Source organism: Chroicocephalus ridibundus, chromosome 19, assembly GCF_963924245.1.
Source record: "Chroicocephalus ridibundus chromosome 19, bChrRid1.1, whole genome shotgun sequence".
NCBI lineage: Eukaryota > Metazoa > Chordata > Aves > Charadriiformes > Laridae > Chroicocephalus > Chroicocephalus ridibundus.
Genome location: NC_086302.1, coordinates 6161787 through 6174284, shown reverse-complemented (window position 1 = coordinate 6174284; position 12498 = coordinate 6161787). Strand labels below are relative to the sequence as shown.

Below are 12498 nucleotides of genomic sequence, written 5' to 3'. Positions count from 1 at the left end.
TCACAACACATTAAACTGAAGGCTGCTTTGTAATAAATAAATCACCGAAGACAATGCAGGAGCCTTCTTCTCCTGAAGGCTTTTCTTACAATAGGATTTCATTTTCCAGCTGGGAAATGCACTGAAAGAGTTTCTTCTTCCTCCGTAACATCTTTGCCAGCAATGGAAAACTCCCGTCACCGCTTCTAGAAATGTCGCACGAAGTTGTGGACACCCAGGCAGGTCGTGCCCGGTCCAAGAAGGAAACCCAGAGCAAAGTTCTGGAAGCACAACACAACCCCTCTGCGTGGCGACGGGCGAACGTGGCTCCGTGGTGCCAAGAAGATTTTGCAATCCTGGAATTTGTCCCTGCTCCCCCAAAACACCCTCGAACAGCAAGATAAAGCCAATATTGAGGTCTTTTTCTACGAGCCGCCCCATCAGGGTTCACTAAATCACAGCTCCCGGACCGGAGCCAGGGAAAGAAATCCAGAGGCCATCACAAATTTGGAACATTTATTTATGCAACCGATTTTCTTCAAAGGAAAAAAAGCCAAAAATAATAATAATAATTAATAATAATAATAAAAAAAAAACCAGTTACCAACAGCTGGATGTGCGTGGTACAACCCACGTGGGACGTGTCCCTCCTTCGCCATCCCTCCCTCCATCCCACCACACCGTCCCCCCTCCGCGGTGGAGCCGCTCCGTGGTACCAGTCCCTTCGGCAGCGGCTCTTGGATGCTGCCAGCTTTCGGGGTCACTTTTTCTGTATATAGATCAAATCATTCCAATTTGGTGTTTTTCTCGGGTCTTTATTTTTTTTTTTTGGTGTGTGGTTGTTTTGTTTTTATTAAAAAGAAAAAAGAAAAAAAAAAAGCACCACTCCAATCTGTAATACCAATAAACGTTATCCATCTTAAGAACAGTATTTAAATTTTTATATATATATTTCTATATATATTTTTTTATGTACAGGATGTCCTTGCCTCGTGTCATATGAGCATCTCAGTAGGAGTCGGGAGATGGGTTGGTTTTTATAGCACTTTGATTTCAAAGTCTGCCCTTCAGAAGAGATGCCCTAAAAGCCCAGAGAGGGAAGGAAATATCAAAAAAAAAAAAAAAAAATCTCGCTTTTAAAACGTATATACAACTCCTCCAGTCTCTGTTGTCTCAATAGGACTAAATGGGGTTTCAATTTTTCCTTTTTTTTTTATGTTTTTTTTCTTAAATTTCTGGCAACACTTTACCTGCAATGCTCCCTCCCTCCGGACCAGGGGCTCCCGGAAGGTCTGGGATGAAGTGGGACCATCCCTTCAGTCCCCAGGCTCTGGGGGGCTGAATGGTGCCACCACCATCCCAACCCTGGGAATTTCAGAGGCTCGGCTCAGCCGTTTTCATCCCAAACCAAACAATTTCCGCACCCTGGGACCCCCCTGCACCCATCATGCAGCACCTTCCCTGCAGCACCCTAGGACAGCGCGGACACGTCTACAGAGAGATGGGGATAGGGAAAAGGACACTAATTTATTCCAAGTCAAGGCTTGCGAACGCGAGTTACTGAAAATACTGATGGAACTGGACCATTCTGCAGGCTCTGGTGGGGCAAAAAGACTATTTGGTCACAAGACAGCATGGGCACACGCAGGGATAGACAGCAGGGATGGAAATGTCGTATAGCCCTTGGAATAAGTTATTGTCAGGCCGTGTGAATTATTCAGCGAGCACAAGGGAAAGCCAAATGTCTGGGCAAAACCCCCCATCGCTGCTGAAATCCCTATCACTACTTGAAGGCATTTGCACGGCTGCGGGTGGGACATCCTCCAAGGTGGAAAGAGATTTATCTTGTTGCTCCCCTCCACCCTTGGAAGGCGGATGGAAATATCTCCTGGGTTTGCTCATCCAGGGCACAGCTGTTTCGGCTCTGCGGCTTTTGTGCTGCAGATCGGTCCGGCCAAACGGCATCTTCCAAAGCTTTCGGTTGTGGTATGGAATGCAACTCCCCAGGGAGAGTGATCCCCAGCCTCTGGGCAGGCAGGGCTGGGAAGCCTCCCTTGCCCTGGGGAGATGGGGCTGAAGGGTGGAGGGGCTGAAGGATGGGGTAGGATGAAGGATGGGGGAGGATGAAGGATGGAGGGGCTGAAGGATGACGGAGGATGAAGGATGGAGGGGCTGAAGGATGGGGGAGGGTGAAGGATGGAGGGGCTGAAGGATGGAGGGGCTGAAGGATGGGGGAGGATGAAGGATGGAGGGGCTGAAGGATGACGGAGGATGAAGGATGGGGTTGCCCACATGCAACCTAGAGCATATGGAGGACAGTTTTTCATCTGTTCTGCTCCATCCCCCCAAAAAATGACTGTGAAGGGTTCTGCCTGGCCCTCAAGACAGGAGCAAACTCTCCTCAGTTCCTCAAGTCTCCAAGGCAGACCCTGGACCTGCATCCCTCTGGTTGCACCTCCTCGAGGCCATTTGCAGGGAGAAAAAACCCTGACCACAGCTTGATTACAACCAGGCTCTGCCCCGTAAGCAGAAACCCCTGTAATTATCGCAATATTGGACCGAAAAAAATGACATCTTACACCCAACCAGAGCAGGATGAAGCCAAAAACTATCAGGCACCTTCAATCACTGTCCCCATACGTTTGTCCCCAGGTGGCGCCGGGGCCATGGGGACCTCCCTGTGCCCAGCCCCGAAGTGCTGCCATGGCTGAGGGCTTCAGCACAGCTCACCCCACGCCAACCGACCATCCTGCTTCGCCAAGGCCAGCAAAAGCCAAGCAGCATCCATGGGCAACTACCTGGGGGCGGCAAGCAGGAGGCAGATGGGATGGACCCGAATTTTGGAGGATTTTGTTTCTGGTGTCTCATGTGCAGCGATTCACAAGGGAAGGGTTAAAAATGGGCTGGTGCCTCTGGGTCAGCCCAGAAGGAATTAATTGCTGCAGATGGAGAAGACAGTGTGGAGATGCAGGCGAACCATTGCTTGAAAAGCTTTGCAAAGACGCCACGAGGGATCCAGGTCGGTCTCTGCAGATGGACATCGCGTGCCCAGTGCCTTCCATGTCCCACCACTGTCCCATGTCCCCACTCTGTCCAGGGCTGGATACACAAAAGGTTGCAACTCACAGAACTAAAAAAAAAACGAAGATCAAACTCATGGTGCGAAGAGGCAGAAACTCAAGAGCTCCTCTTGGGGCCTTTGCTCCAGCTCAGAGCGTGTCCCCACCAAGGACGAAACCTGCCGGCAGCCGTCTGGGTTCCTCAGAAGAGCAGCTTCGATTCCACACACAATTTAAAAAGCAACATCTCTTCTCCAAATATCCATCCTTCCCTGCTGGGAAACGGCCTCGGCTCCTTCTGCCCTCCTCCTCCTCCTCTCCCTGGCCTCCTCTCCAGCTGCTTCAGAGATGCCCAGGCAGCGCCGCGGGGCCGCATCCTTCGCACACCCACCCCATGACCATGACTCAAAGCGATGCAGGGACAGGACGGGACAAGTCGTAGCATCCGACCCATGGCCGCTCGGACACGCTCGGGGCGGGAAGGAAAGATGGAGAGCGAAGGGTGAAGACGGGGAGCGGCCGACACGTCCCCGCGTCCCTTCGTTTTTCTTGATCGGATGGGTTTTCTCGTCAAGTCCTTGGCTGTTTCCCCTCCTCAACTTCAGCACTAACGCAACGTCTGAGTGCGAAACGCACGGTTGGCGCGACCCCTGCGCAAGCCCTTGCTGCCGCTCTCCTGGCGAGGTGCTATCTGGTCTCCAGCGACTCCAGATATTCCAGTGCTATGTCATAGCAAAAATGATACTGCTCCTGTTCAGAGAGAGAAAACAGGGTGTTACAGAATCACGGAATGGTTAGAGTTGGAAGGGACCTTAAAGATCACCCAGTGCCACCCCCTGCCCGGGGCAGGGACACCTCCCACCAGCCCAGGTTGCTCCAAGCCCCGGCCAACCTGGCCTTGAACCCCTCCAGGGATGGGGCAGCCACAGCTTCTCTGGGCAACCTGGGCCAGGGGCTCACCACCCTCACAGCCAAGAATTTCTGCCTCAGATCTCATCTAAATCTCCCCTCTTCCAGTTTGAATCCGGGTGTGGGATTACTGGAGACGCCCTGCCCCGGCCGCCAGGACATTTCTCATCACGAATTCTCCTGCTGCAGTTAAAAAAATGCCATTTTCCATCCCTGGCAGGGATTTGGTCTGGGCATTTGCTTTGCATGGGGGGAGAGACAGGAAGGGAAGTCCTAGCAGCTTTCAATTCCGAAAATCCAAATTTTCCAAGGGAAACGCCCAACAAATGAGCGTTTTGGTGCTCAGGTCAAAGCCTGATCCGCCTGTGACGGCCGGGCCAGAGCCAAGGGGTGCGGTGGGAAAGGTCTTCTCTGAGTCCGTGGCAGAACTGGGCTCTCTCTCCCACCCTTTCTCTTTCCTGAGACATCTATGGACGGTATCAGCATCTTCCCACCCTTTGCTCCCCTCCAGCTGCGCAAAGGGGAAGCCCAGCATGGCTGGCTCCTGGCTTTATAGCAAAAATCACTGAAATTGGGTTTGCAAAAGCAGTCTCGTCCATCCTAGTTCTCCTTTACGTGACCTGTTCTTGTGCTCTCCTGTACTTTTACAACTCACAGCACAGAAAACTACAGGGGAGCTCGGACCTTGGAAGCACCCATCCCCATGAGTCATTGCTCCTTCGAGCATCCAACAAACAAAACCAGCCAGAATGGGGAAGAAAAAAAAACAAACCAAAAATCAGGTTTCTGATGTTGCTGTGAGCACTGGGACATGGTGGGAGCACCCTGGGTGCAACAGCAGAGAGGGAAAGGGGAGAGCTCATCTCCCGAAATCCTCACCGGCAGCTTGAGCACCGGCATGAAAATCCCGTTATCCCCCGCGTGGGTGAGCGGCCGTTCAGGGACCCCAGGTGGGAGCGGGCAGCGGGGGAGAAGGGCTTCAAAGCAAGGAGGCTGCGACAGCTTGGATTAAAAGCACGTAATGCTTTTTGGATTAAGAAAAGGGATTGTTTCCATTTATCAACATATAAAAATAAACCCCACAGGGAAACAGAGGGGGAAGATGCACGGGCAGCGGGAAAGTGCTACGTGCTGGCTGCTCTCCACTGGGCCGTGGCTCTTCACACTGGGCGAGGATCTGGCCTCCCAGTGACTCCAGTAGATTGGGATTCCCAGAATAGTCGGTTTGGGTTCATTTGAGGCTGGAGGACATTCGTGTCCTGATGTGAAATGTTGCCTTTTTTAAATATCTTTGCAATTTAGCCCAATGGGTCTGGCGGCTTCACGCTTGTCACATCATCTTGCCATTATCTGCATCCCTCCCTCTGCTCCTCCTCCCCTCCCTCACCTTCTCCTCCACTTCAGTTCCTAATGCAAATCACATCCCCTCCTCAAAACCATTTCATTTTGCAACTTAGGGATTTTACAATCCAAACAGGGCAAACATTTCCGGCTGACTTGCTTTTAAAACATCACTAGGCACCTGGATTCCTCCACCACAGGGACAGATGCGCTCCTGTTCCATCCCCTGTCCCGTTATTGGGGGCCTGAAATAGGGCACGGGCCCTTCGCCCTGACCCACTGCCACCTCCAGCCTCCCCATCATGAAACGTGGCTCCACCGCTGCCCCCAGCAGCTTGCCCACGTATTAATTTCACTCAAAACGCAGTTCCCCTTTTTGTATTTCCAACAGGAATTTGTCTGACTCCACCTCGGAGCTGCTCCGAAGAACTGCAATTACATCCTGTGAATTAACGTGAACCTTGTCTTATTACTCCTGGGAGGGATTTCCAACAAGCCCCACGCCGCCGCCAAGGAGATGTTGGCACGGCGAGATGAAGGCAAGCCCGAAGCTCCTTCCAAGAGCTGCCTCGCCTCCCTGCCTGCCCCAACCCACGGCACGGTGCTGGCACGCTCGCCGAGACATGCTCTGCATGAGGATTCCCATAATATTATTCAGGATTTGGGATGGGAAAGAAGTTTTTTTTTTGGGCGGGGGTGAGCATCCCCCAGCACCTCTCCTCTCTCACCGGGACCAGCAGCCAGGATGGATGCCGGCGCTGGCTGATGCTTACCAAGGTCTCTACCATATTTGGCTTGTAGTTGCGGAGGGTCTTTGCAGCATAGAAAACATCTGCCATGTTGTGACACTTGATCATCTCCAGGATCATGGTGGAGGCACAGAAGGTGCCGCTCCGGCCACCTCCATTCCTGGTGGGAGAAACACGTGTCGGTGGTGAGAAGATGGCATTAGAGTATCTTCCTGCTCCCTCTAATTCCCCCTTTCTCTATCCATCCCTGCATCCCAGAAAATGTCCCAGAGAACGAGCTCATACCCCACAATCCTTCCAAACTGGGGGACCTTAACAGGACCCATGTGGTGGCCAGAGCTGTGATCCTGCCCTCTAGTCCTCATAAGGGCCACAGAAGAGCATGAAAACACCTTTTTGGACCATGAGGGCTGGATCTTGGACATCTGGCCTCAGTTTCCAGCCCTGCCATGGACCGATTCCTCATGTGACCTTGAGCAAGCCACTGTGTCCCTCTACCACCCTCTTCCCACCTGCAGGGTGGCCCTGGGCTGATGACCTGTTGGGTAGTGCTGGCTGGAGGAACCATCCCAGTTTCACCCAGCACACGGCTCGCTGGGTGCCTCCCCCCATCCTGCGCTGAAACCATCCCACACCACCCCGTCTCATCCCCGGCAGCGAAGGGGATCGGGGAGAGGAAGAGAGAACACGATGCCAGTGTTTTATAAAGCATGTTCTCAAATTATCCTTCGGCTAATGAAGACGGACGAGGCTGTAATTAATTTTTGATTAAAGGCTCGCCTGCTGTCTCTACCAATCTGCGAACGTGCTAGGTCCCATCCGAGGAGAGCACGCACGGGTGTTTGTGTGAGCCAAACCCAGCTGGGAGGAGGGGGATGGAGAGCACGTCTGCCTCCATGAAAAGCAAGCATGGGAGATGCCCAGCTCCTGCCACATCCCTTTAGAGCCTGTTACGCGCACGGGACGTGGTGACAGGGCTGGGACCTCTGCTGAGCCCCGCTGCAAGGCAGGGGACCGGGGTGAACGGCGGGGATGCCGCTAGCGGCTGTCATTCCCATTAAGCATCCATCTCATGGAGGAGGTTTGACACGGTGACCACAAGGTGCCTCAACCAAAAGTCATGCTGTAGGAGAGGTAGCACCACCCGGGGACAAAGTCACCCCAGTGAGGGCTTTCTGGCTTCCAGGCAGAACTGTGGACACGTGAGCTGGTGGCATCTCCCCTCACGCCAGAACCCGCTCCTCTCCGGCTGACACTCACAGGCAGTGCACCACGGTCCTGCCATCGCCACTCTCCTTCTGCCACCTCTCCACTTGGGCCAAGAGGTGCAGGAAGGATTTCTTGGAGTCCGGGGTGTCTCGATAGGGTGACCACCGCAGGTACTGGAAATGCCGGACCATCAGGTGCCCCTCCTGCAACTAGAAAAGCAAACCTCATCAGCTTGAACCCATGGGCCACCTTCATTTGCCTCCACTGGAGGTTTGATGGAGGACAAGAAGAGGTTGCCAGGCATTAATAGTAGAAAAAGAGAGGAAAACCTTTTCCTGGTGCTTTAAGATGGTTCGGCTCTCTCCTCCACAGCTCCCACTGACCCACTGCTCCCACCACCCCATCCCACCCCAGGCAGCCATGGTTTATCCTGACTCACAGCGCCTCAGACTGTTATGAATCTCACAAAACCTGTTACCAGACCCCTGAGCCTCCCCGAGGCTTCTCCATCGTGTCCTCGTCTTGCTCACAGAAGATCCCAGGGGATGTGTTTTTGCTGCGTTCGCTGTAAACCAGGAGGCTGATGAGCACGGAGGCGGGGAGCAGTGGAAGTGTGCCTTAATACCCTGGTAATCTGGTTAGTTTTGAAACCTAATCTGGTTAGCAGGCTCCCGGGGGAAGATTACCTCCACAAAGCTAAAAAAGGCCAGGCAGATGTGGGGCTCTTGCTCAGAAGTACTCCGAGCATCGGCAGTACCCGATGGGATGAAACCACGGGTCACACACTCCAGCTACGTCTCGGGGCTCGGTGGCACACGTGTGGGGAGCACACGTCGGAGGAGAAAGGGGGGATCAGATGCAGATGGGGGACGCCCAGCTCTGGAGGGCTCCGTCCACCCGACTTCAGATGCCTGATGAGCAGGGCAAGGACCGGACCATCTCCAACCAGTGGGACCGGCTATTTCTGCGGCTCTGTCCACCACAGCCAGCCCAACCCAAATACACGGGGGCTTTTCTCAACCTTTTGGGGAGCTCTGATGTGGGTCAGTAACGTGGCTGGGATGGGCTGATTTCCTCGGGCTCAAGCTTTTGCTTCCAGCTGGAAGCCGGGAAGGCAGAGGGGGAAGATGACACAAATAAGTGGAGATAAAACAGGAGGAAACTCCTCTGACAGCGCAGGAAGGAAAGCTTTGGGATCCGTTCGGAAGCTCAGGTGAAAGCTCTGTCTGGCTCTGGAGGACTTGTGACACCCCCCAACGGCCGGCTCCCCTCCAGACGGCAAGGCTTGGCAAGAAGCCGCTCCTTGCATTTCCCAGCGCTCCTCCAGTGATCTGCTCCCTGGAGAAATAGCTTCGTAGATCCAGAGATTTCAATCACGCTGCATTTTAATTTAGCATGGGGTATATTCTACCACCTGAGAGCGAAGCACATTTGGGGAAGGATTTCGAGCTGACACCCAGGAAACGCCAGATGCTCCCATGGGGAGCATGAACCAAAACCCCTCTCTGTGTTAAGAGTCCAGATAATCAGGATTTATCTCCTCCAACCCAGCTCCCACGCCGAAGTACCCTTCCCAGCCAGGCTGTCAGCCAAGCCGCACGCTCCCTTCCAAGCTCCCTAATTCCCACCTGCCTGATAATCACTGGGACACTGGCCTCAGCCTCTTGGCAACCCTCAGGAGATTTAAAGACCTCAGAGATGCCACCTCTTCATGGCTGGTTTGTGCAGCCAAATCAGCTTTTTTTTTCCCCTGTGTTCAGTTCTGCACCCACACGGGCTGTTCGTCGCAGTCCCTGTCCCTTCCCAATTTCACTGTTTCTCTTCATTTAAAGGCAACCACAACCAGCCAAGCATCAATGCAACAAGGACAAGAGGTGAGAACCTGCGTGGATCTTCTCACCCTGCAGGCAAAAAGGGCTCTGCTGGTCCCAGGGAGCTGCCATGCCCATGAGGGGAGTCTCCACCCTGGGATACATGCGTGGCAGGGCAGAGATGGACTTCCAGCCAGGATGAGAAAGGTCTTCTTACAGAGTTATCTAAAATCTTTCAAGGAGCCATCAACTCCAGAAAGGCTGGATGGAGCCAATGGCAATTTTACAGGCTGCTCTCCTGGAGAGCTCTCCAGCTCTCCTCCTCTGGAGGAGCTGGATTAGGTTGAAGACGACACCAGCAGCTACAGCACCATTCAGTCAGTTTATACGGAGAATTAACTGGACGGGCAATGCCAAGCTCTAGAACTGCGTGGCCTCACTAGATGTATCATCCTTCTGCTCTCCAAAGGTCTTCACTCATAGAAAGAAGCTCTTGGTGATGCCCCAGCCCTTCCACAAAGCAGCGGCGAACAAAACCAATCCACCTCCTCCACATGAGCTCACCCAACCCGGACCTCTGCGCTGGGAGATGCCTGGGGGGCACCTGGGCACACACACAGACACGCGTGAAGCCCCCCCTGACCAAGCCGCGCTGCCATGGAGGCAGAGGAGAGATCCTCACCCGTGTGATGTTCTGGACTCGGAAGAGACGGGACACGATGTCCTCATCCGCCGCTCCGGAAATGTACTCCACCTCCATCGGGCCGTACTGCTGGAGCCCTGGTTCGGGCCAGTACTGCAAACAGGGCTGTGGAGAGAAGAGGAACAGCTCACTGTGACCGGGGACGTGCACTGGGACATGGGACTGGGACATCACGCATCAGAGGCAACGGCAAGCGGGATGGAGTGGCTGGCGCTGGACATCGAGAGAGGCGGCTGGCACAGGGGGTGGCCTCCAGAAGGGACACCGGGCCCACGGCACATTGCTGGAGGGAGGATCCCTCAGCTTGTGGAGGGATCAAAGCTGAAAGGTCAGGTCCACCCCCCAGCACCCATGTTGCCCTCTCCCTGCCACAGGAACGCAACAGCTGATGCTGCCGGAGACGGGCTTTGCGGGTGCAGGAGGATCCAGGATGGGCCTTGCCTCAGCCCTGCCCGGATCCTGCGCAACCACGGAGCCGCTCCAAGTCTGCTCTCAAACGCCACTGGCTTCAAAAGCTGCTCTGCCACCAGTACCACCAGCGATGTGGGGTGACAGTCCCCCTCGCCCCACGGCTGGGACATCCCGCCAAGTCAAAGCGACCCCATCTTGCAGCCCAGGGAAGAGCCGGGGAACCATTCCTGCTCCCCGCCATGCATCCAGCGTGGCAGTGACGGACGGCTCGGTCCAAAGGCCACGGATGCGAATGTTTTCACACAGTGACAGCTGGGAAACCAGCATCGACACAAAATATATGATGTTTGTCACCGCACTTTAACAGGGCATTTAGCATTTCAGGCCATCCAACGGCTTGGGCCTAACTGCACGGCAAATGTGTTTGAGAAATAATTGGTTATTAATAGGGGCTATAAATCTCCAAGATCTCTAAGCCTTCTAGACTCCGAGCTATAATTTGGATATTAAAACTTCCTTTGGCAAGACGTAGTTGAAGTGAGGGATATACCCTCTAAGTCACCTTTCAGAGCTGCCTGCTGTAAAGGTTGATTTATTACCTGTTGCTCCAAAACTGGTAAACATTTAAGATCCAGCTAAATATTGTAACACCGACATCCCTGAAGAATAGACATCCAGAGAGAGAGGCAGGGCTGAATAATGAAGAAAAATGGCACAGTCCCCGTCAGACGGCGACGAGGGACAGCGGCCACTGCAGGGGACAGGGACCTGGGAGAGGATGGCACAGGAGAAGGCAGCACCTGCCGGGCTGCAGGGCGTTGCTGGTCCACGGAAGGAAAGAAGAGGTTGAGAGAGAGAGAAATAAAATGGGTCTTGCTGCCTCCTTCCCTGCCGCGGCCCACAGCAGCCGGGTTCAGCCGATAGCTCGTGTGTGTGCTGCAGAAGGGAAGTGCTAGATGGTCGCAGTGGAGGGACACTAAGGTGGTGACACTGCCGCAGGGCTGGGTTTTCGAAGGGGCGCTTGGTCCCAGCAGATATGTCAGCGCATGTAAATGTGAGGTAAATGTGAATCAAGGTGAAAAACGCACGTGGGAGCAGCAGTCACCCTCCCATAGCTGGACTTGATGATTGCTTGGGCAACATGGTTGCTCTCACAGAATCCCAGACTGGCAGGGGTGGGAAGGGCCCTCTGGAGATCATCCCCTCCAACCCCCTGACACAGCACGCTCACCCACAGCAGGTGGCACAGGAACGCCTCCAGGCGGCTTTGGAATGTCTCCAGAGATGGAGACTCCCCCACCTCTCTGGGCAGCCTGTGCCAGGGCTCTGCCACCCTCACAGCAAAGAAGTTCCTCCGCATGTTCAGGTGGAACTTCCCATGCTCAAGTTTGTGCCCGTTGCCCCTTGTCCTGTCGCTGGGCCCCACTGAGAAGAGCCTGGCCCCATCCTCCTGACACCCACCCTTTCAGTATTTAGAAGCGTTGATAAGATCCCCCCTCAGCCGTCTTTTTTCCAGACTGAAGAGACCCAAATCCCTCAGCCTTTCCTCAGCAGAGAGATGTTCCAGTCCCCTCACCATTTCCAGACTTTGGTTTTCTTCCCTTCTCCTTTTCAAACATTTAACACTAATGTGAAAGAATCATATTTGCCCAGTGTCGTCGACAACTCTACATTACAATGCTGAAAGGTGTCAAGTATGAATATTGTCCGGGGTTGAAAACAGGGCTGCTGGCACACACGTGTATGAGTGAAACTACGGACACCCCTGTAACCGTTTGCAAACGGTCTTTGTTCCTCCAGCAGAGAAGATACAAACTCTGCTGCGGGACTGAGGGAAGAAACAGGGTCAATGCCTGCGTTTGCCAGGGACCTTGTTGAGCCACAGCGCGGGCAAAGGAACAGCGGTTCTGCACTCTGAGAGGATGACGGCATTTTTAGCTCAATTGCCTTCTTTTTTTCCCCCGTTTTCTTTCCCCATCCACTGAGGTAGGTGGTGCAGCGCGTTACCTGCCCCGGACCCCGTGAATCCCGGGGCAGACTCTGCATTAACGTCAGCCCGCAGTCGCAGGGACGGAGGGCTTCCAGACCCGCTCAGCCGTGGTTACGGCACTATTGCATCCCCCGCAGCATCCCGGCGCAAGAGCACTGAAACACACCGTTACTGGTGGTATCGGTTTCCCTCTTCCAAAATAACCAAGAAAACACAAACTTTCAGTCACGGCAATGAATTCCTAAATGCAATGGAGACGGATCAGTGGTTTCTGGTCAACAGAAGCACCTCAGGAGCCTGTCTGAGCTGCCCATCACAGTGGACGCTCTGCTGGTAA

At 53.9% G+C, this 12498-nt stretch overlaps 1 protein-coding gene across 5 annotated transcripts in view; it reads right to left on the bottom strand.

The window, feature by feature from the left end:
- Nucleotides 1-481: 481 nt before the first annotated feature.
- Nucleotides 482-12498, bottom strand: part of PTPRU (protein tyrosine phosphatase receptor type U) — a 129334-nt gene continuing 117317 nt past the window's right edge. For all 5 annotated transcript variants that reach the window (XM_063355642.1, XM_063355644.1, XM_063355645.1 and 2 more), the window contains 4 exons: nucleotides 9740-9865; nucleotides 7298-7455; nucleotides 6062-6197; nucleotides 482-3788 (listed from right to left, as the gene is read on the bottom strand). In XM_063355642.1, the coding sequence (XP_063211712.1) occupies nucleotides 3726-3788; nucleotides 6062-6197; nucleotides 7298-7455; nucleotides 9740-9865 (483 nt within the window). In that variant the 3' untranslated portion in view covers nucleotides 482-3725. The remainder of the gene's footprint in view (nucleotides 3789-6061; nucleotides 6198-7297; nucleotides 7456-9739; nucleotides 9866-12498) is intronic.